Genomic DNA, 24760 nt, shown 5'->3' with positions numbered 1-24760 from the left:
TTTTTAAAATTAAAATAGAGCTAAGAGAAAGGATGAGCAGCTTCCCTCAAAATGGCGTAAAGCAGGGGTTGTCCCCGCTGTGATCCATCAAGCATCTATGGATCTGTGGTTGGAGATGGGAGGTGACACATCCATGACATTAAATATTCCTATTGATTTTTAACTGTATTTTAATTGTTGCATTTCTTAGATTGTATTTTATTGTATTACAATCTGAATCTGATGGAATACAATGCAATAAAATACAATATGTAAGAAACATATATAAGAAATTCTGTATCAGAGGCCCTGGACTCCTACTGAGAGGAAGGGTGGGATATAAATGTAATAAATAAAATAAATTAGTAACAGAAATACAATTAAAAATCATACAGCATCTAGCACAGAGCATGACAATTGCTAGAACAGGCAGAAAAATCATTAAGCGGTCAGCCAAGACCCTCAGCAAGTTTCAAGTGGTCCATGGGGGAAAAAAAATATTGGGAACCACTGGCATAAAGGGTTAAAAGCAGCCTTCCCTAACTTAGTGCCCTCCATATGTTTTGGGCTACAACTCCCCTCATGCCAGAGCTGCATCCCTGCGCAGTGGCTGGGTCTGATGGGAGGCATGCTCCAAAACATCTGGAGGGCACTAGGATGAGGACGGTTGGGTTGAAGCAGGTGTAGGGGAACTTTTGGCCATCCAGATGTTGCTGAACTACAACTCCCATCATCCCCGCCCATTGGCCATTCTTGCCGAAGCTAATGGGAGCTGTAGTTCAGCAAAATCTAGAGGGCCAAAGGTTTCCCCTACCTGAGGTTAAGGTAATCAAGCTCTGAGCAGTCGCCTGGCCAGCTGGTGATCATTCAGGTGTAAATGTAAGGCTTCTGCCTCCTAAAGCAATGAAATTGTATATCGGAAGCCCATTATTTTCACACTTCACCAACATCACTGGTCAGAGGCAAAATACCACTGATTGTCAGATGCTGGGGGAAAAACCCTAATGAATGACAATTTCTATCACTTTACTTGCAAGTTTCCCCAGGGTCATTGGCCTGGCCTTCATTAGGAGGCAGAGAGCTGAACTGGATGGACCTTTGCTCTGATCTAGCAAGGCAGTTCTTACAGCCACAGAGATGCAGCGGATCCCACCAAAAGCAACAAGTCTGATGGAAGATGCAGGTCTCTCCAACATCCCATTCAGTTTTGAGAGAAGCAGCAAGACAGCTTGGGCTACAGAGTTCCCACAGAAAAAAAGAGGCACTTTTCTTTATTTCAGAATCGCATACAAAATTGAGAACCATAAAAATGAAGCAAGGCACTTGCAGAATAAAAGGCCATCATTAAAAATGAATGTCAGATGAACACTGACATTCAGGAGAGGTCACATATCAGGTTTTCCTTCTTTGCTGCACCAAAAAGGATGGAGAGATCCCCCCCTTTTTTTAAAAAAAAGAAGAAGAAAATCACAGTACAATCATATTGCAGTAATCACATTATCTTCTACTTACACATTTCTTCATTTTCCCTGTAAGGCACAGTAATTTTAAAAAAAATGAAATTATAGCAGTAACAAATATTACAGGCAAAAGGCAAGTACAGAAAGATTGTCCAATTTAGAGGAGAAAATGATGGGAAATAGTATGTTGAATATCCATAGTTATCATACATTGTAACTTGGACAATTTGCAGCTAGATTGTAAACAACAAACTTGCTTTCCCCCCTGGTATTTCACTGTTGTTCTACGATGGGATTATCCCTTTTATCCAAAACAACCCTGTTAGGTTAGGCTAAAAAGGATGGGACTCCTGTGGCCCTCCAGGTGCTAGGCTCCTTTCTCTGACCATTGGGCATACTGGCTGGGGCTGATGGCCATCTTACAACATTTGGAGGCTCCCCATCCCAGGGCTAAAAGTTAAGCTCAGTTCAAACCATGGTTTGACCTTCCAAATGGACTGGCATATCATTCTGCATGTCTGAATTCCATTTTCCTTATGTTCAAAACTTCTCCTTCATGATATATTGACTGCCAAAGGTAGAGCAGTTATAACTGCTGTTTTCTCCACCACCACTGCCATCTCGGATACCATGCAAGACCATAGCTTTGCAAACCTCCTCCAAAACATGGTTCCCAATTCTTTCTAGCCAGCCAATCACACAAAGCCGTAATTAAGTCTGATTTAGCATGATATCCAAAGTTGAGGGATAGTGGTTGGGAAAGATCTACCTTACAAACTTCCTGGTCGACTAGCTATTTGAACTCTACCTGGTCTTAATCCCATGTCCCCTAACTTGGTGCCCTCCGGATGTTTTGGACTAGAACTCCCATCAGCCCCAGACAGCACGGCCAATGATAGTGATGATGGGAGCTGTAGTACAAAACATCTGGAGGGCACCAGGCTGGGGGAGGCTGTCTTCATTCACTACTCCATGCCAGACACTACAATGGCTGAATGCTTTCATTATTATAATTATTTTATTTATATCCCGCCCTTCGTCCCAGCAGTAGCCCATTAAATTTCTTCATTAAAGTTCATTCTTTTAAAGCTTCAAAAGCAACTGCAGGAAAGTCCACCATAATCTGTGGCATTTTTAGGATTGACCCTGTTGAAGTTATATTGCAGCTACATTTTGGGGATAGGTGTGGAAGCCATGGCTATGCTCTCTATTGCACATTCGTCAGCGCCTCTACGGATCCTGAAATAACCATCCTCTCCCCAGGAGGTTCCCCAGCTGTTCTTCACTATCCAGAACTGCTCGCCAGTACCCGGATCGGTGCCATAACCCACAAGTAAGACAGCATGGTTGGTCAGTTCAAAAGGATTGAAACGATCCATCAGCCCTGTGTGGTGGTAGATCCCCCCTCCGTAATGCAGGAAGTCACCATATACCTCAAAAGCAACAGCCATTGGCCCACGTTTAACAAGTTCAAGTTTCATCAGAGCTTCATTGCATCCGCCATAGAACCCCCCGACATAGCGGTAGTCAGAGGTGTAGTAGTGGTAACAGTTGTGCTTGAAAGTGCAAGGGGAATCGGTGGCTGTATAAGGGAAGCAGGCCTCCTCAACCACACCAAAATCCTGAACATATTTTCCAGCAATGAGGTAAGGGAATCCTCCATCACAACCTGAAAAAAACACAAAACAGAAACAAGAAAACAGAAGGTTAACCATGTAACTTGAAGTCTCTGGGGGTTTTCTTCTTACTATGATGGGTACTTATTCATTATTTTTATCTTGCCTTTTTTTGCCTCCGAAGAGGTTGTGGCAATGGAGAGATGTCATCATACAAATCCTAGAATGGCAGGGCATCACCAATCAAGCCTTGGGTACATGCATTTACCCACATTTTCCACACTCTGTCCTCATCTCAGCTTGTGTGGCTCCCACCATTGCAATTTACTCGGAATAGAAACCTTTCTATGTTGGCCATGTAACTCTAAGGTGCCGTGCAATTGTCGTTCCCGTTGCCTGGCTTGTGTTCTTCACTTCTACGAGGCAACTATGTGCATATGAATGGTACTGCATATACACCTAAGCATTCTTAGGGATGTAAGGAGGCAGCAATATCTGCCTAGTCCTGGGTTTGTTGCAATCTGCGCTGTTTCCATTCTGCTACGGTTCCAGTTCTCCTAAAGCCTACGTTCTTCGTGTCACTACCTGCTATGGTCAAAACTTATGTTAATTACATAATTAATTTCAATGCATTTCACCAGAAGGGAAACATCAAAACAGTGCAGAAAATGACATAATTTATGTAACATTTACAGACTAAAAAACAACAGCAAATACTGCTCATAAGTGCTTGCATGATTTTCGTTCCTGACATGAGACGGGCATGTGAATTGTGTGGGTTTCCATTCCTGTTTCTGTTTCCGATGGAATTCTCCAGCATTCCTAGTGTTCATATACTGAAACAACTAAAGCCAGTTCTTCCACATATACAAAATATACCATGTGCTCATTTAGAGATGCACACCCTGGGTGTACAAAGCAGCCCTTCTATTATAGTTCATCTCCTTTCACTTCTCATTGGTCTCTTGCTCTTAGCTCCGCTGTAGAGGAAACGATCCGTTGACCCACTGCATTGGATGGGCAGATATGAACTTTATTCTAAAATGTCAGGCTGTTTTAAATGGCTAGGAAATGCAGCATGGTCCAAGATGCTTTATAAATATTTTAATAAATAAATAAAACAAGCCACCAGCTCATTAAAAAAATATCATGTTGGTGTACAATTAAAAAGACAGGCTGGAGGGAATTTTAGTAGGGAGATGCAAGTTTAAGAATATAATTCAAGTTGCTCTTGTTGGTAGTTCATCAATTATATTCTATCATTTCTTTTAGAGTGTTTATTTATGCAGTTTACATAGTTACTTTATGGTTCCTGTATGGGAATTGAGTAAACCAGTTTGCCAAGTCATTATACAGCCACGAGAGTGGCTGTATACTATAGCCAGCATGGATTTTTCACATTCCGCAATGTTAAATTGAAAATACCCCCCATGCCATTCTGATGCTTCCTGCAAGATCATTTCAAAACAAAACCTTACAAAACTCATAGTCCTGAACTCAGAAACACTTGCTTAACAACCCCTTAAGTGTTCAAGGCGATAAACACAACTGTCAGAGAGAATCGAGATTTAAAAGTGTAAAACAAGAGAAAAAAATCCAGATCCCTGTTGGACTGTTTTCTATCAATGGTTTCATAATTTATTGAAATTAATTAAAAATCAGCCATGTTCACAGAGTACCTGTAATCCTATTACTGACTTTGCCCCATACTCTGACCTTCATCTTCTGCAGTTTAAAAGTTAAAAAAAATGCCTGGCTGAGTTTTAATTAATTTAAGAAATTTAACATTGATGTTTATTATAATGTCGGGCATACTCAAAACCATCTGTCAGTGTTCTAAAAGCCAGACTCACAGCTGTTTGGCTTGGCTAATCGGGGCCACACCCACACCAGACCTTTATTTCACTTTAGACAGTCATGGCTTCCCCCAAAGAATCCTGGAAAGTGTAGTTTGTGAAGGGTGCTGAGAGTTGTTAGGAGACTCCTATTCCCCTGACAGAGGTCCAGTGGCCAGAGTGGTCTAACAGTCAGTCCCCTCTGTGAGGGGAATAGGTGTCAACAGGTGCCAATAACATGGTTGTCTAAAGTGAAAAAAGATCTGGTGTGGATGTGACAGCTTTGGTTTAAATTTGGGTGAGAAACTACATGTGCCAGCTGTATAATAAAAAGGTGGGGGAAACCCTGAAAAACAATATACTGTTCACAATGTTTTCCTTTTCATCATTCATCGTCGAAATCTGTGTCCAGTTTGAATAATGAAAGAAATATAATTTTCTAGGTTAGATCTCTGCAGAAACAATAGTAACACAGGAAAGAAGCAAACAAAAATGTAAATGTACTATCTTCAAGTTGTTTCCAACTTATGGCGACACTATGAATAGGGTTTTCATGAGGCTGAGAGGCAGTGACTGGCCCAAGGTCACCCAGTGAGCTTCATGGCTATGTGGGGATTTGAACCCTGGTCTCCCAGGTCATAGTCCAACACCTTAACCACTACACCACACTGGCTCTCCTACAAACAATACAAAAATGCAATTCTCCATCTTTGGAGATGGCAGGTGTGGCCACCCTTCACCATATGCTCAGAGGTACGTTACCAAATTCTTCCAAGCTACACAGCAAGGACTGTGAGAGATCAACCCAAATTGTGTTTGTGTTTTGACAAATTTGTATGGCAGTACAATATCTCAGACAGGAGGTCGGGTCTCCTGCTCCCTTGGTGCATTCACTATAGCTGTCCAATTTCCCTGCTTTTTAAAGGTTTGATAGAAATACCTGTTGGCTATAGGTACGTTCTTAAACCACAAGGGTTCTTTGCCTGTTAGTGAATTTCAATTACATTCTTGAGTCTGTGGTCCTTGGGGTGCAAATTCAAATCCAGATTAACCTCTCTGATTGCTTGTGAGTGCAAGAATAGCTAATAATGTTTCATGAATAAATAAACATCCTTAAGACAGAGGGCAAAAGATCATAGCTATATCAAGCAATGTTGCCAATCTTAAACAAATTGTTTTTGGCACAGTAGATCTCTAAAGTACCTTGGAAACTGACGTTTTGCCCCCTTTGCCCTTCTGGGCTCTAGATGCTCTGCCTGTTACTCACCCCACCTCCCAATTCCTATTATGACACCCACTTCTTCCATACCACCAAAAACTTTCATAAAAATTTTATACCCCTATTCATACCCCTAGCAGAAAGACCTGCCAGCGACATCCTTGAATGACAGAGCCTTTTGCAATGCTTCCTAATGTTCTAATCATCCAAATGCATGACAAAAAGAAAAATAAGGAAGACTCATCCTTCCCACAATCAGACAATAGCTAGAGAGGTTTGCACTTTTATTGCAGAAAGACGTACTTAACGCTTCCATTTGATCATAAAATAGCTGCACTTAACCATCTTTTGGGTTATAGCAGGAAAATGCCACCTCTGGATGTTTCTGATCTACTCTTCTGGCAAGCAGGAATCATAGAACAGTAGAGCTGGAAGGTGCCTAGAAGGCCAGAGTGGCCAACCCCCTACTTAATGTAGGAATCCAAATTTGAAGTACCTGTCCAGCTGCCTCTTGAAAGCCTCCAGTGTTGGAGAGCCCACCGCTTCCCTACGTCATTGGTTCCATTGTCGTACTGCTCTAAAGCACCTTTAGAGGCACTTTACCTAAGATGCTCTGTGCCAGTCTCTCTCAACCTGGTGCCTTCTGGATGATTTCAACTAAAACTCCCATCAGCTCCAGTGTAGTGTGTGCTGCCTAGGCCTGATGGGAGTTGGAGTCCAAAACCATCTGGAAAGCACCTGGACGGGAAAGGCTGCCCTGTGAAGAAAACAGTGGGATGGCCTGCTAATTTGCATCTCTGAGGTTTTACTGTAGGGATCAACAGCTGGTGGTCCTTGGGGCCAAATCCAGCACCCAAGGATGACAAGTTATGCACCTCGGTCACTTTTCTGCATGCTGAGATGCAGCAAAAGGGTTCTTTAACCCTTTCTTTCCCAGTGTGAAAGGCAACAAAGAGTGCAATAGCGCTTTGCATTTTATGCAAGATCTTCCCCTTTCAGCCAGCCTTTTAAGTGGAGATCTTTATTCCAGACTGTACCTGTACGCAAATTATTTTAATTGTTCTTTTATATCTGAAACTGTCTTTAATTGTTTTTACACTTTTCTTGTTTCATGGTTGTAACTGCTTTATTTGCTGTATAACTGTGCATTTGATTGCTGTAACTCACCTTAGAATGTGAGATGAAAGCTGCGCTTAAAAACAAATCACCAGGAATAGATGGTATACCAATTGAGTTGCTATGACTTACTGAGACTGAATCTGTCCAAATATTGGTCAACAAATATGGAAAATAAAACAATGGCCCACAGGCTGGAAGCATTCAATATACATTCCAATTCCAAAGAAAGGGGATCCCAGGGAATTCAGTAATTTATTTATTATTTTGATTTAAATCCTGCCCTTCCTCCCAGCAGGAGCCCAGGGCAGCAAACAAAAGCACTAAAAACACTTTAAAACATCATAAAAACAGACTTTAAAACACATTAAAACAAAACAACTTTAAAAACATTTTTAAAAAAGCTTTGAAGACATCTTTAAAAAAGGTTTAAAAACATATTAAAAAGCAAAGCAGACTGTGTATCGAACTATTGCCTTAATACCCCATGCAAGTAAAGTAATGCTCAAGATTCTACAACAAAGGCTCTGACCATATCTGGAGTGAGAAATGCCAGATGTCCAAGCTGGATTTAGAAAGGGAAGAGGCACCAGAGATCATATCGCAAACATACGCTGGATAAGGGAATGGACCAAGGAATTTCAGAAGGAAATCACCCTGCACTTGATAGATTACAGCCTTTGATTGTGTAGTTCATGAAAAACTATGAGATGCTTTAAAAGAAATGGGGGTGCCACAGCATCTGATTGTCCTGATGTGCAAACTATACTCTGGACAAGAGGCTGCTGTAAGGACAGAATATGGAGAAACCGATTGGTTCCCAATCGGAAAGGGTGTGAGACAGGGGTGTATTTTATCACCCTATTTGTTTAATCTATACGCAGAACATATCATACAGAAAATGGGATTGGACCAAGATGGTGTGAAAATTGGAGGGAGAAATATCAATAATTTATGATATGCAGACAATACGATACTACTAGCAGAAACCAGTAATGATCTGAAATGAATGCTCATAAAGGTTAAAGAGGAAAGCACAGAAGCAGAACTACAGCTGAACGTAAAGAAGATTAATGACAACAGAAAATTTATGTAACTTCAAAGTTGATAATGAGGACACTGAACTTGTCAAGGATTATCAATACCTTGGCACAGTCATTAACCCAAATGGAGACAATAGTCAAGAAATCAGAAAAAGGCTAGGACTGGGGAGGGCAGCTATGAGAGAAGGTCCTCAAATGCAAAGATGTATCACTGAACACTAAAGTCAGGATCATTCAGACCATGGTATTCCCGATCTCTGTGTATGGATGAGAAAGTTGGACAGTGAAAAAGTGGACAAGAGAAAAATCAACTCTTTTGAAATGTGGTATTGGAGATTTTGTAGATACCATGGACCACGAAAAAGACCAATAACTGGGTGTTAGAACAAATTAAACTAGAACTGTCACTAGAAGCTAGAATGATGAAACTGAGGTTATCATACTTTGGACACATAATGGGAAGCCAGGATTCACTAGAAAAGACCATAATGCTGGGGAAAACAGAAAGGAGTAGAAAAAGAGGAAGACCAAACAAGAGATGAATTGATTCCACAAAGGAAGCCACAGACCTGAACTTACAAGATCTGAACAGGATGGTTTACAACAGATGCTACTGGAGGTTGTTGATTCAGAGGGTTGCCATAAGTCGTAATTGACTTGAAGGCACACACGCACGCACACGCACACACACATGCACAATGTTGAAGGGCAGGTAAAGAATCTAAATAAATAAAGACAAGATGAGACCCAGACAAAATGGAGATGGACATAGGAAGCTGCCCTCTTCTGAACCAGACCATAGGTCTATCTACCTCAGTATCGTCTACACTGACTGGCAGTGCCTTTCTAGGCAGGACTCTTTCCCAGCCCTGCCTGCAGATGCTGGGGGCTGAACCTGGAACCTTTTGGATGCAACGTGGATGCTCTACCACTGAGCTCCAGCCCTTCCCAAAATAAATCATGGCTTACTTCGCTGGCTTGTGCTGAAGCTGGAAACCATAGTCCCCTGCCTCAGATGAACAGGAAACTACGGCTAATGGAAGACTTTGCTTGCTGAAGTGAGGCGGCTGCATGGGCAACCAAAAGGCTCTAACCTATCTGGGCTTAATAAGCTAAAATCAAAGTCAATGTTTCTAAACTTTGATGGTCAATTCTGAACAGCCGTTCTCTTCCAGCCCTACCTGGAGATGCTGGGGACCTTCTGCATGCAAAGTAGATGCACTATCACTGATGCAACCCCTCCCCTGAGCCACTGAGATACATAAAGGGGAGAATTCCAGCAGAACCTTTGTCACTGTGGATAGAAGGTTAAGACTGGGGAGGGGAGGATAAAGAGCCCTTTGACTGTGACTTGGCACAAATGGGGAGAGCGCATCTTGTTGGGCCTTTGGCTCTTGTTTTTTTTTTTTTAATTTTGCCCCGTTGCTTACCTTGAGAGTACTCGCTGCAGGAAACAACCTGCTGTGGGCTCAGCGTTGGAGTCTGTGAATTGTTGGTGAGGATACGAATCCTGGCTTCCAGCATGCCCATTGAAGCAAAGGCATAGCAACTGCCACAGGATGCTGAGGAAAGCAAGAGAGCCCGTTAAAACCAGCCAACCCACTGGGCGTATCCTAGACCAGCAACACCCCCACCCCCCACCCCCAGCTGTGGGCCAGTACACAATTGCACAAATGGAGAAAACTGGTACAGGATCTCATCCCATGAAAAATGAAGGAAATAAATCATTCGAGGCCTTTCTGCTAGCTCAAAATACCCTATTACTCCCGCAAGAGGAGGCTGCCCAACACACCTCTGCATGATTAGCTGCTCCAGGCTCACCAACTTCCAATCCACTTCTGTGCTGGAAACAGGCAATTTTGCTGTCGACTAATAGTGGCTCATGGAGGCACAGAATGCCTACCCATCCTTGAAGGAGTCTGGCCGTTGCATCTCTGCACAAGTCAGCACCAGTTGGGAGGCTCATCCAAAGCAGTGGGTCATGCAGGCACACAGTGAGCAAGTGCCTCTACAATCAGGCATTTCCAACACGTACTAAACCTGTTGAGGGGCAAGAGTGAAAAGTCCTTCCAAATTTCACCCCCCCCCCAGAATTTAAAAGGTGGCAGAGGAATAGCGTTTCTCAATTTTCAAGAGCTGGGGACACAAGAGTCCTAATATGATGGGACGGCAGCCTTAGGTGGAAAGCCAAGCCAAGCCTGTGCAATCTCGTACACCCTATCTGATCATTTTCAATTTAAGCTGCTGCCTTGCCATTTCACCTTACAAAGAAAAGCACGCTGGTCCCCACATCCTAATAGCCCCAGGATCCCAACTATATCCCTTAGTTCAGCTGATGATGGACTGAATGCTTTCCATTAATCCTTCACGCATCCAGGAGATGAAGCGGGTGGTGACATCCCTAGTTGAATCCACAGAATCTCCACTTCAGCAGGGCTGCCCGGGGAGAAATACTGCCAGTCAGGAGACCATCCTAGCCTAGATGGTCCAATGAACCTAAATCAGGGATTGGGGAACTTTTTTCAGCCAGAGGGCCACGTCCCCTTCTGGACAATCTTCCGGAAGGGGCACATACCAGTGGCCGGGTGCTGGGCCAGAAGCAAAACTGGGTAGAGCAACAAATGCAAATGTTACCGTTGTACATTAGGCCTGTTTCTACAGACACCTCTCTTTATCCTCCCACCCAGGGAAGCAAGAAGGCAAAGAAATGAATGTAAACTATGGAATGATCTCCCTGATGAGGTCCGCCTGGCACCATCACTGTTATCTTTCTGGTGCCAGGTCAAGACTTCCCTCTTCTCCCAGGCATTTTAGCATGTGTTTATGAATTATTGTTTTTTTTAAGTGTTTTTAAATTTGTATATTTGTTTCTAATGTTTTACAACATTGTTGTAAACCATCCAGAGAGCTTTGGCTACGGAGCGGTATACAAATGTAATAAATAATAATAATAAATGTTACTTTAACAAACTACAGCAGAAAGCCCCAGGCTATGGTCTGAAGGCACACGAGACCACCACCTTGCTGAAGCTAAGCAGGTTTGGGTTTGGTCAGTGCCTGGATGGGAGACCGCCTGGGAACACGTATGCCGCCTTGGGTTCCATGGTGAAAGAAAGGCGGGGTATAAATGTAATAAATAAATAAATAAAGAGGAAGGCCAAACAAGAGATGGATTGATTCCATAAAGGAAGCCACGGACCTGAACTTGCAAGATCTGAACAGGGTGGTTTATAACGGATGCTATTGGAGGTCGCCGATTCATAAGTCAAAATCGACTTGAAGGCACACAACAACAACAAAGTTGCAAAGCGCGCACAACTCTCTATCCAGACAAGCACGAGAGCCCAAGGGCGCATTCCAGCCCGACAAAAACACTCACAGAGGGTGTGAAAAGGGGCATGGCCTGGGGAGTGGAAGAGATAGCCCTGAGGGCCTGATACACAGGCTTCAAGGGTCACATTTCCTCCTCGGCCTGAGATTCTCCATCTCTGACCTAGATAATCCAACCAATCTAGATGGACCAGCAGTCTGATTTAGGATACAACAGATTTATATGTAGCTTCATGCTGGTGGCTGTGTAGATGCCTTGCCAGTCAGTGTGCATGATGGCTAATTCTGGAAAGGTTTAATTTTAATGCTTACATCAACTCTACAGAGTAAACATCATTTACTCTACAGGAACTTTTTTTCCCCTCTTCCCCAACCCCAACAAACTCCTAAGGAGCTTGCACTATAACACAACTTTTCAGAGGTGCATAAAACCCTTCATCCTCCAACTGCTTAGCAACAAGGGGGGGGGGAGCACGCACACACACAGTTCCTCCTCACTGGGCATCAGAGTTTCTTGGAATTTAAGGAGGATTTTATGATAAGAGTACATAGCATTGCAGTGGAACAAGGCGGCAGGCAGCCTGCTGGCTGGAGGCCGCTTAATTCTACCTCTTTCTCACTTGAGATGTATTCAGAGTACTTTGCCCACAGATATGAAAGAAAAGAGCATTATGGATCTTGGGAGAGGCATTAAGAAGCAAAGCCACCTCTTGGGGTGTCAAAGCGGATGTGGGTGGCCAAGAAGAAAGTTTTATTACAGAAAAGCATTCATCCACTTAGTTTTTATTCTAACATTCCTGCTTTCGCAGTATAACTATAGAGCAGTTGCTTCCCTCCGCTCCCCCACCCCAAGGTGAAAAGTTAGGAGGGGGGTTGGCTCTGTTTCAAGTACACCTGAACTGCTTTTTTTCTCATTTAGAGGTGTTTTTGTGGGATTTTTTTTGTAAGCACGACTATAGGCAAGTACCCCAAAAAAGTTGAGTCTTCAGGACATAGAATTACAGAATAGTAGAGTTGGTCAAATTGCAACAATTCTTTTTGCAGAGATATAGGCTGCATTCAGACATGGCGTTTATTGTGTTAGTGTTACTGATTATAATGGTTGTGCTTCCGTCCCAATTTCTAACATTCTTTTCACTTTGAAGTACCAGTTATGGAACTGTGGCTTTTTGACCGATAAACCTCCATGTTGCAATACATTTCACACCAATGGGTGTGGTGTGACACAACAATGAACATCATTGGACATGATGCTACTCCCCCACCCTTTCTGCACATGTGTGTTTCTGTTCCCCCAAGATTCCCCCATGAAACAGTGGGAAAGGACTGTATGCTGGTACACCACCCCACATTTCATCACTTCACTCCCACAATTTTCTGGGTTAATGGGGTTGCAAGTTTTTTTTCTGGAAGCAATTAACACAGAAATGAGCTCTAAACTTCCACGATATTCTGCTAGATTTCCAGAAGTTGCTTTTATGTTGTGTGAAAGATCAAATAAAATATGGAAATTATCAGGGAAGGAAACGTTGGGAAAACAGAATAAACTGCTGTCTGAATGCAGCCATAGAGCGGTATCCCATGCGCCCTTTCCATTAGTGCAAGGATTTAAGCATGTGCAATGGAACTTTCCCCCTTCTCTTGTCCCTGTGTGCATCCCACACCCTCCTCACCAAATCTGTGAGAAATCTGGGGGAAACCCAGAAAATCTGGGGGGAGGAAAGAGGGGAATTTCTGTTGGGCAAGTATAAATCCTTGCACTAACAGAACGAGTTACTTAGCGCTGCACTGGAGGCAAGCGATGCAATCCTACAATGATACCTTTTTCCTCCTATCAACAAAATTAATTAGGTATTCAGTATGGTGGTAGATTCATTTACTAACTAGGCAATATTGGCATTTACGTGTAAAAAACAACAACAAGAAGAGTTATCAGTGGCAATCTAAGTTAATTTCTAAAAGCAGCAGCTTTCAATGTTCCTCACAAATTAAATTGCAACCCGGTTTAAATTGCATTAGAGCCTGCTCACTCCACGGCCAAAACCAACAACTACTAAAACCATAAAGACTGATTAAAAGGCAGAAAGAACTTTTTGAAGTGGATGGTTTAGGAAGTCTCTGCTCTTTTCAACCAGCTTTATTGTCCAGCAGATTCTCCAACCCTGTATGAATTATGGGAAAAGGAGTTCCCAAATAAGGTCTCTGTCTCAACAGAGCAAACCGATCCTAAGAACTGCCTTGTTCTGGTGAAAGCTCTATTCACGCCAGGGATTGCAGAGCTGCAAGTGAAGCCCACACTGGCCTCTGTCACCTGTCAGGGGATCATGTGCCCAGTGGAAGGCTGCACCCCTCTGACTCCCAGGAAGAACCTCCAAGCAAGGGGGAAGACCAGTCTGGCCTCATCCATCAGCCAGAGCAGCTGTAGAGAGAAGAGCTTGCCCGGAAGAGCTCTCAGCTACAGCTGCCTGTTGCCCAGGGAGTAGAGAAGCCAGCAAGAGGGAAAGACAGCCAGGCCCCATCCATCGGCCAAAGGAACAAGAGCCACCAATTGCTATTCAAGTAAGAACACCAGCAAAGGAAGATCAACCAGGCCCTCTTAACAGCTCATTGCTTTGACTGGGCCTTGAGGAAGTGATCTTCCTCCTCTGTCCCCATTCCCTTGGGTGGCTTGTCTTTTTAGTTTGTAAGCCTGAAGGCAGGGTCTCTCTCTCTCTCTCTCTCTCTCTCCCTCTCTCTCCCTCTCTCTCTCTCTCTCTCTTTAAAATGATGTGAACCACTTTGGGAGATAACTAATAGTCTGAAAAAATGGGATATTGAAAATCATGGGTGGAGAACCTATCTCCCCTACAGGCCAAATCTGACAGGTGAACACAGAAGATAGAAAGCTGCTTTATACTCAAGCCAGACCATCTAAGTTCAGTATTGTCTACATTGACTAGCAGTGGCTCTCCAAGGTTTCAGCCAGATACGGGTCTTTCCCAGCCCTACCTAGAGATGCCAGGGATTGAACCTGGGACCTTCTGCATCCCACTGAGCTATGATCTCCCCTGTCAGCCACCTGGCATGACAATGACATCAGATGACAGGGTCCCCAAGCTGGTCTCCAGTGCTTCAAAAGTCCCTCTTGGCCCATCCCGGTTGCCTTTTCACCTGCCAATCACCTGATGCCATAAGACGTCCAAGGCATCCAGACACCACTGAATGTTTTTCTTATCATTTTCATAACCATTGCGATCTTAGGACTTCTTCAAGAACATCAGCCAATACTGTTAAAAATGACAGGGAGGGAGGTCTTTTGGATAGGACTTTCGGATATTCTAACAGCCAAAACTGTTGGAAACGACACTGACCAGGGCGGGGCGGGATTTAAGCCTAACCAATCTGCTCGTTTAATTATAATTGGTAAAAAAAAATAGAACTATACCTTTGATCAATAATAAGACTTGAAGGTGGCACAATTAAAACTTGAAGGTGGCATAAAACAGTTCAACGCATCACTGGCTAAAAGCAGCATGATACTGTGCCATCAGAAACAATTAGTGAAATAATCTGTTACTGAGTTTCTGTTCCACTACTAATAAGCATCCAGAAAATGACAACGTATCAGACTGGGCAGATACATATCCCAAGAGAGACACCATGGCAGAAAGCACAACATCAGGCTCCAACCTTCCAGCCTCAGCACAGAGGCCTTCAGAAACAGTGACAGCTCTACATAGGGGCTGTAATGTTTATAGGATTCTTAGACAGACTAGCCCAATTGCCTGGTTAAGTCCTTGTGTCCGCAGCCACTGGGATAGATGGATCTATTCATTTCAGCTGCTCATTTCTCCAATCTTAAATTCAGCTCCCCCTCATTTCCACACCAGCTTGCAATTAAAGCCCTCATGAAAATTCACCAGCACATTAGTCTGAATTTCTCCTAATATACACATACTTGGATGCAATTTTGCCTAATATGCACAATTTTTGCAAGGCAAGTTCCCTTTTTGTATGTTATTTTCACCAACGTATGCATTTCTATGGACACTTTACCCTAGTATATGCATTTTTGCACACACTACTTGGGCTGGAGAACTGTGTTGCAAAATTCAGAGAAGAGTGAATTTCAAAATCCATATTTCAGTCCTTGTATTCTTTTGGAAAATGTGCATTAGGCACGTTCACCTTTAAATGCAAACTGAATTGAATTGCTCCTCCATCCCTAGCAGCCACTCGCTGCCCTGCCACAGAGACTCTCCACTCCAGAGGTAGCCAACATGGTGCTCTCTAGATGTTGTTGGACCACAACTCCCATCATCCCTCACCATTGATCATGCTTGCTGGGGCTGATGGGAGCTATGGAAGTTTGAGTCCAGCAACATCTGGAGACCACCAGTTCCGGATTAGAGTGTTATACTAGGTCCGACTCCTGCCTTTCACCAAGTCACGCCGTTGGTCCACCTATCTAGCTCAGTACTGTCTACACCAGCCTTTCCCAAACAGTGTGCCTCCAGATATTGTTGGACCACAACTCCCATCAGCCTCAGCCAGCATTGCCAATGGTCAGGAAAGATGGGAGTTGTGGTCCAACAACATCTGGAGGCACACTGGTTGGGAAAGGCTGGTCTACACTGACTGACAGTAGTTCCCCAGGTTTTTGGACTGGAGACATTCCCAGCCCTACCTGGAGATGCTAAGGACTGGACTTGGGACCTTTTGTGTGCAAAGCAGGCGCTCTGTCACTGAACTACAAGCCTTCCCCACTCAGATTCCTAGGCCGCAACCCATCGAGGATCTGATCTTTTTTCCGTTGCTGGAGAAGTTCTCCATTGATTTCAAGGTCACAGACCAAACTATAATAAATTTAGTAGATTAGGGGGGGGGAAGTGGTGCCATCTGTTGAAAACCTCCAAGTTCCTTTACCTCATTATGTCTGACTGGCCTGCTAGAAAATGGAGGGAGACTGAACGCTTCCATCCCTCCTCTTACGCATTTTCCAGATCAACCCATGGACCAGAACCTTGTTCATGCATTACTGATGTGTAGGGCACAGCTGTGGTGTTTAGTTGGCAGTGGGGCTGTACTTTTAAGCCCCACCCTGATCAGTGGAGACTGGTCACTCCAGTGTCAAAGGGGCAGTGAATCCACTCCAGGTTTTAGTCCGAACTTTACAGGATCTGTCTAAGGTGCTTTCACATATATAGGAACATAGGAAGCAGCCTGATACAGACTCAGCCTATTCATCTAGTGGGCTCAATATTGTCTACACTGGCAGCAGCTCCCTAGGGTTATCAGACAAGGTACAGCCCCAGCCCTACTTAGCTATATCAGGGATTGAACCTGGGACCTTCTGTGTGCAAAGCAAATGCTCATCCAAGCCAGAGAGCTGCAGATTTATTTTATTTATCATTTATTAAATTTATATCCCACCCTTCTTCCCAGAAAGAGCCCAGATCCACGTTTAATATATACATGCGCATCCCAAAAAGAGGACCCCAAAACTGTGTACTTTTTTTATAGAGTTGCTATGCTGTGTAGATCATTTCAACAACATGGGTGTGGGAAGAGCATATCCTACCTTGGTTTCGAACTGAGCTGACATAATTAACTCCATTCACGTTCCTCCAGTCCCAAGATTTAGGCAGACTGGAAACTTCTTTGATTACTTCTGCAGTCAGAGGGGCAGGGTTTGGCCTACAAGGACAAGACAAAACAAAAACGACCCACGTGGCTTGACACTGGAATTTCCGCCATCAGACAAAAGATACAGTTCGAACACAAACTGAAAGCTGCAATCTTCATACAGCCTTCCTCCATGTCTTCCTTATGTATATTTTCACCAATTTTAAACATAACAAGGAGCACAGACTACCTTTCTGGCAGGGGTAGAGAACCTGAGGCCCAGCGGCTGAATACAGATCCCCCAGGCCTCTTTGTACGGCCCTCAAAGTCTCCCCAGGCCACAGCCACTGGATTTGATTCACAGCTCAAATGCATCCCTGAACTCTGATCATAGTCACATCTGCGCCTTACATTTAAACCAGTATCATACCACTTTAAACAGTCATGGCTTCCCCCAAAGAATCCTGGGACGTGTATTTTGAGAAGGGTGCTAGGAGTTGCGAGGAGACCACATTCCCTTCACAGAGCTACAATCCCCAAAGTGGTTTATCAATCCCTCTTTTCAGGGAACCTTGCGAATTGTAGTTCAGCGAGGGCAACAGGGCTCTCCTAATAATAAAAAGAATAATGAGAATAAGCTGTTATTAAGCATATGATCCAAAGAACAATGCTATTCTCTGAAAATGACCTTGGAGATAGGATCAGAACCACTATAAAACAGTGCCTCCAATACCCATCTCATCAAGTCAGCCCAGAAGGATACCATGGTCAATGGTATCAAAAGCCGCTGAGAAATCAAGTAAGAATATCAGGGTTGCACTCCCCCTGTCCTTCTCCCGATAAAAGTCATCCATCAGGGCGACCAAGGCCAATTCAGTCCCATAACCAGGCCTGAACTTAGGCTGGAATGGGTCAAGATAATCTGGTTCATCCAAGAGTACTTGCAATTGCTGTGCCACAACCCTCTTAATCACCTTCCCTAAAAAAGGGGTATTTGCGACCAGTCGGTAATTGTTGCAGACCAATGGGTCCAGGGTGGGCTTTTTCAGGATTGGTCGGGTCACTGCCTCCTTCACGGCGCCTGGAACCACTCCCTCCCACAATGATGCATTGACCACACCCTGGATCCACTCGGTCAAACCCCCTTGGCAAGCTTTAATAAGCCAAGAAGGGCAAGGGTCAAGAGGACACGTTGCTGGCTGCATCAACGCAATCACCTTGTCTACGTCATGAGGCCGCATCACCTGAAACCGTTCCCAACATTGCACTGGACACCTCATCGGGGACTACAGTAGATGTGGATGGGGCATCAAGATTGCTGCGGAGGTGGGCAACCTTACTCTCCAAGTGCCTTGCAAACAATTCTCAGTGGGCCTCTGAAGGGTCTAAAACTCCATTTCCTGGAGTTGATGTCAACAGACCCCTGACAACGTGGAAAAGCTCCACTGGCTACTTGAGGATGAAATGGAGGCAGAGAAGTGGGCTTTCTTCGCCACCCTCACCGCCACACAGTAGGCATGGTTATGATGTTTTACTCATGCCCAATCAGCTTCACAGCACGTCTTTCGCAACTTGCTCTCTAGACGTCATCCAGCCGGTTTCATTGCCCTTAGCTCACTGGTGTACCAAGGTGCAAACTGGGCTCCACAATGCCAGAGAGGGTACTCAGGGGCAACCATGTCAAGAGCCTATGCGCCTCGCTGTTCCACAGCGTGACAAGGGCTTCAACAGGGTCACCTGCTCCATCTACTGGGAACTCCCCCAGGGCATTCAGGAATCCTGTGGATTCCATTAGTCTCCAGGGGCGGACCATCTTAATCTCTCCACCACCCCTGCAGGGGAGGTTCGGAGCTGTAAGTCTAAACTTCACCAGGAAGTGGTCTGACCATGACAATGGGGTAACATCCACCCCCTCCATCTCCAGACCACCCCTTCTTCCATCTGGAGCAAAAACCAAGTCGAGGGTGTGCCCTGCCCTATGCGTCGGGCCAGTGACAACTTGAGACAGCTGCATGATGATCATTGAGGCCATGAAGTCCTGAGCCGGAACACTATTTATATCCTGCCCTTCCTCTCCGCAGGAGCCCAGGGCGGCAGCTGGTGAAGGTTAGTAGCTGGTGATAGTTTCATCCAAGTTGGTGGCCATCACTACATCTTGCGAGAGCAAATGCCATAGTTTAACTATGGGGAGGGGCCACAGCTCAGTGGCAGAGCCTCTGCTTTGCACAGAGAAGGTCCCAGGTTCAATCCTCGACGGCATCTCTAAGTAAGGCCGGGCAATAATCCTGTCTGAAAACCTGAAGAGCCATTGCTGCCAGTCAGTGCAGACAATAGTGAGCTAGATGGACCAGTGCTCTGACTCAGCACAAGGCAGCTTATGATCCTATGTGCTGTGTGAAGAAATATTCCGATTCAAAGGCAGCACACCAATTCCCAGCCATCAGGAAACAGCAGCAGAAAAGGGCTGATGCCTTCATGCCCTGCAGAGGCCACATTCACACTGTACATTTATTCCATTATTATTCCATTTTAAACAGTCATGGTTTCCCTCAAAAAATGGTGGGAAGTGTAGTTTGTGAAGAATACTGAGAGTTGTTAGGAAAGCCATAGTCCCCTTACAGGCCGGCAATTCCCAGAGTTCTCTGGGAATAAGGACTGACTGTTAAACTACTTGGGGAATTGTAGCTGTGTGAGGGGAATAGGGGTCTCCTAGCAACTCTCAGCACCCTTCAAAAACTACACTTCCCAGGATTCTTTGGGGGAAACCATGACTGTTTAAAGTGGAATAATAGTGGAACAAATGTACAGTGTGAATGTGGCCTTAGTGACTTCTCAGAGTCATCCGGTTGGTCACTATGGAAAACAGGATTTGGGGCTAGGTAGCCTTATGGTCTGATCCAGCCAGGGGGGTTCTCATGGTGTGAAAACTATCTAGAATGGTATGAAAGCATTTATTTATTTATTTATTTATTTATTTATTTTGTTTCATCTCTAGACCACCCATAGCTAGTAGCTCTCTGGGCGGTGTACAAAACTGGATTAAAATACAATAATATAATAAAATCAATAACACATAGCAGCAAGTTAACTAACAAAATTAAACGTAAAAACATTAAAATGCCTGGGAGTATAGCCAGGTCTTAACCTGGCGCCTAACAGAAAGTACCGCAGGCGCCAGGCGTATCTCCTCAGGTAAGCTGTTCCAGAGTTAATTAATTATGCAGCATTTTCTCTTCAGTATGGAATAAAGATGTTTTTGCAAAGTTGGCAGATAACAAATCTGATCATCAGCTTGCTCAGAGTCTATTTATTTATTTATTTATTTATTGCATTTATATACCGTTTCATAGCCAAAGCTCTCTAGGCGCTTTACCACGATTAAAAACAAGTATACAAATTTAAACCATACCAAATTAAAACCCATAAAAACCAATAGGCAAGTTAAAACACATGCTATTCAAATGCTGTTAAAAATGCCTGGGAGAAGAGGAAAGTCTTGACCTAGCGCCGACAAGATAACCGTGATGGCGCCAGGCACACCTCGTCAATAAAAACATTCCATAATTTGGGGGCCACCACTGAGAAGGCCCTCTCCCTTGTTGCCATCCTCCAAGCTTCCCTCGTAGGCACCCGGAGGAGGTCTTGGCGAGGGCAGCAGGCTAGGCAGAGCAGCTTCCCGCGGAGGAGGCACCCGGAGGAGGGCCTTGAATGTTGAGTGTAGTGTACGGGTGGGTTTGTGTCGGGAGAGGCGTTCCATCAGGTATTGTGGTCCCAAGCCATGTAAGGCTTTATAGGTTAAAACCAGCACCTTGAATTGAGCTCGGAAACATACAGGCAGCCAATGCAAGCGGGCCAGAATCAGTTTTATATGTTCGAACCGTCTGGTCCGTGTTACCCATCTGGCCGCTGCATTTTGCACAAGCTGCAGTTTCCGAACCATCTTCAAAGGCAGCCCCACGTAGACTGCATTGGAGTAATCTAACTTGGAGGTTACCAGAGCATGGACAACTGAAACCAGGTTATCCCTGTCCAGGTAGGCAAGTTAACACACACGCTATTCAAATGTTGTTAAAAAATGCCTGGGAAAAGAGGAAAATCTTGACCTGGCGCCGAAAGGTAACAGCGTTGGCACCAGGCGCACCTCGTGAAAATAATCATTTCATAATTTGGGGGCTACCACTGAGAAGGCCCTCTCCGTTGTTGCCATCCTCCGAGCTTCCCTCGGAGTAGGCACCCGGAGGAGGTCTTGGCGAGGGCAGCAGGCTAGGCAGAGCAGCACTGGCTCCGTGACACCTGCTTTCAACACAGTCATATTGAATCAGTCACTGAATGCTGTTGGAAAGCCAGGAGAAAACCTTCTGCAGCAGGCATTCAGATCCTGGGCATAGAAATATCTTATCATGGCATGCAAAAAAATAAAAGTCACAGCAAACTCACACAGAGGGATATTGCTACTTGCGTGCAACAGTTCTCTCAAACACATCCATCTCCAAGGCCAGAGAGCAGAACCAGGGAAAACACCCTGTAGTTATCATGATGCCGGGCCCACATGCTGCTTTTTTGCATTATGTTCGAGCGCTTAATAGCATGTCGATTCTGGACCTCTCTACACTTCACCCTAAAATTCCCTTTGGCGGTGGATGCAATTCAACTGCGGACAGCGAAGGACCCAAATTATATTTAATGAACCAGTTGCGGTGGCTGAAGAACCCCAACACACCATGAAGCGGCTGCTACAGGGAGGATAACAAACACCCCCCCATAACAACGTTTAATGAGTTAGTGCTGACTGAGGTTTGCCTGCTTACTGCTACCCCATCCCTCCACACCTCAGGCTAAAATACACCATCCAACAGCAGATACATTTTGTGGTTGACAAGCCTTGCTGTGCACTGCTGTTTCCCCAAGGAAGTTGCAGTTCTTCAATCAGTGCTCCAAGTCTATGATGCAACGTGCAATTTACTTGCTGACATAAGCACCCCAGTGCTAAAGCTGTGGCAGAGATGAGGGACAGACCATGTGCCACCTCCAGATGTTGCTGGACTTCAATTCCCATCATCCCTGACCCTTGCATGTGCTGGCTAGTGGGAGTGGAGCGTCCAAGGTGGCTAGCCCTGACACAGGTTACGATATAGAGGCAGCAGCACCAGGAAACCAAGAGAGAGGTGCAAAACCAGAGGGAGCTGTGGCAGTGGTCCCCAACATTTCATTTCCCCCGTGGACCACTTCAAAATTGCTGACGGCGGGCCACTTACTGATTTTTCTGCCTGTTGTAGCAATTGTAATTCACCCCGCTGTGCGATCCTTAACTGCTTCTTTTAAATTATTGTGTTGCTATTTGAACTCTGCGGAATGCAAATTGTAATACAGTAAAATAGAATATGAGAAACAAAAGAAACACTAAAAAGACAATTAAAAACTAACATGCTCCTGGAGCACTGGTGGTCCACAGACCACAGTTATGGGAACCGAGCCTGGCTGGGAGTCCAAAGTCTGTGAGTTCAGATCCCCACTTGTGTCTCCTGGGTGTCATGGGCCAGCTAAAGATCACCCCCACAGCGAGTGGCTCAGGGGTTACGTGCCCTACCACCTGTGCAGCCGTGGGCAAGCTGCATAGTCCCAAGGAGCCCAGTTGCCCCCAGCTGGCAGATGCGGACAAGGAAGGGGCTGGCTTGTGCAGCTGTGGCAAGCTGAGCAGGCCCTAGCCAGCTGGAGAGGACTAGCCTCAGAGGGAGGCAATGGTAAACCCCCTCTGAATACCGCTTGCCATGAAATCCCTATTCATAGGGTCACCATAATTCGGGATCAACTTGAAGGCAGTCCATTTTCATTTCATATCTACACAATCAACTCCTCTTCCCAGGGAATTCTGGAAATTGTAGCTCTGTGAGGGGAATAGGGAATCTCCTAACTCCTTCTCCCTTAAACTACAGTTTTGAGGGGAAGTGATGACTGCTTAAAGTGGTAGAACAGTGCTCTGAATGTATAGAGGAGACGGGACCTAAGCCTGTGGCCATCAACACACCTTTGAACAGAGGATGTTCAACATGACGAGAAGTTTGAAGCAGCACAAGACAGCCACAGGTTTATACTGTAGTTCCCTTGGTGAAGACTAGGCCAACGTGTCAACAGCAATTTACCTTGGAATCCTGGGATTTAAGCCGCCTGCTCTCCGAGCTAGATCTTCTAGGGTGAGCTCTTCATATTCCTTGTAGGTTGTTGCAATCCACGATTTCTGAACGGCGTTGATTGCTTTTACAAAGTCGAAGTTGGTCACGTAAGGCTTCTGCAGGAATCTGCAGTTGAGATACAAAGGGCACATGCAGTAGGAAAGCCTTGCAAAGGCTACAAGTTGCTTTGCCTAAGTCATTTATTATGACAACAATCCAACTTGCCCTGACACCACCACCACAACTTGGCCATCAACAATCGTAGGTAGTGCTTTAGAGACTGACATTTAGAGCTGAAATCCCTGCCCCACAGAGTTTCCAGTCTACATGTTGATAGAGGCAGGGAGAACAGCAATGGCATCCAATGTAGCGCTAAGTCCTGTAAGTGCAAGGATTACTGCCAGCACAACAGGACTTGGTTGTCCCCTCTTCCCCCCTAAATCTGTTCTAGGGGTTCCCCCAACCCTCTGGAGCAGATTTGAGGAAGGCATGGGGAATGCACAGGGAAAGGAGAGGGGAGAGTCCCATAGAGGTAATCCTTGCGCTCAAGGGACAAGTTCGTTGAATACTGCTCTGTACATTTATTTAATTTATTTAGAAGATTTATAAACCGCTTAATCAAAGAGCTCTAAGTCCATTTTGGACTCATGTAACTCCTGTTTTAAAACAGCTGAGTTGGCTGCCAGTTCATTTTCCAGGCTTAATTTAAGGTGCTCATACTAGCGTTTAAAACCCTAAATGACTTAGGCCCCAAATATCTGAAAGAGGCTTTCGGGTGTTAAGATCAGCGAAGGGGGTGCTCCTGGTAGTTCCACCACCCTCAGAAGCTTGGGGGGGGGAACTTGGGAGAAGACATTCTCTATGGCGGCCCCTAAGTCATGGAACTCCCTCCCCATGGAGGTGCATCTGACACCTTCATTGAATAGTGTCTGTCGTATGCTCAAGATGCACCTCTTGACCCGGGCCTTTGACACTTGAGATGCATATTTTAGGACTCACCCTATTCTTGTGATTGTAATTGTTGAAAGTGGGGCAAGAGCAACTCCTGTTTGGGTTCGTTTGCTTGCATTCCAGAAGGAAGATAGAGTTTGGGTCCTCCAGCTGGCTAGGCTTGCCTACTTTTACCTGTGCTCTTCTCTACCTAGCTTCCTTCCGTTGTAAACTGATATGCTCAGGGAAGCTGACCTGCCCCTCTTTCCTTTGTCTTCTTCTTCAATCATCAGAGGAGAGAGGAGACATCTTTGCCTTTGCTCTCTCTCCTGAGCCATGAGGGCAATACCAAAGTCTGGGCGTTGCGCCTCCAACTTAGTTAGTTAGAATTAGGTATGCTTTTCCTATCTACTATGTATTTCTACAAATAAAATAGCTTTTCTTATTTTACTAAGTCT

At 44.8% G+C, this 24760-nt stretch overlaps 1 protein-coding gene across 1 annotated transcript in view; it reads right to left on the bottom strand.

Annotated features, from left to right (window-relative positions):
• Positions 1-1221: 1221 nt before the first annotated feature.
• The window catches only part of CTSC (cathepsin C), a 47978-nt gene continuing 24439 nt past the window's right edge, over positions 1222-24760 (bottom strand). Inside the window, exons 4-7 of the mRNA XM_061628882.1 lie at positions 23343-23498; positions 17159-17274; positions 9699-9830; positions 1222-3108 (exon numbers count right to left, since the gene is read on the bottom strand). Of these exons, the coding sequence (XP_061484866.1) occupies positions 2606-3108; positions 9699-9830; positions 17159-17274; positions 23343-23498 (907 nt within the window). The 3' untranslated portion in view covers positions 1222-2605. The remainder of the gene's footprint in view (positions 3109-9698; positions 9831-17158; positions 17275-23342; positions 23499-24760) is intronic.

This window comes from Rhineura floridana, chromosome 5 (genome assembly GCF_030035675.1).
Source record: "Rhineura floridana isolate rRhiFlo1 chromosome 5, rRhiFlo1.hap2, whole genome shotgun sequence".
Taxonomy (NCBI): Eukaryota; Metazoa; Chordata; class Lepidosauria; order Squamata; family Rhineuridae; genus Rhineura; species Rhineura floridana.
The sequence above is the reverse complement of the archived record's forward strand: the minus strand, read 5'-3'. Positions and strand labels throughout refer to the sequence as shown.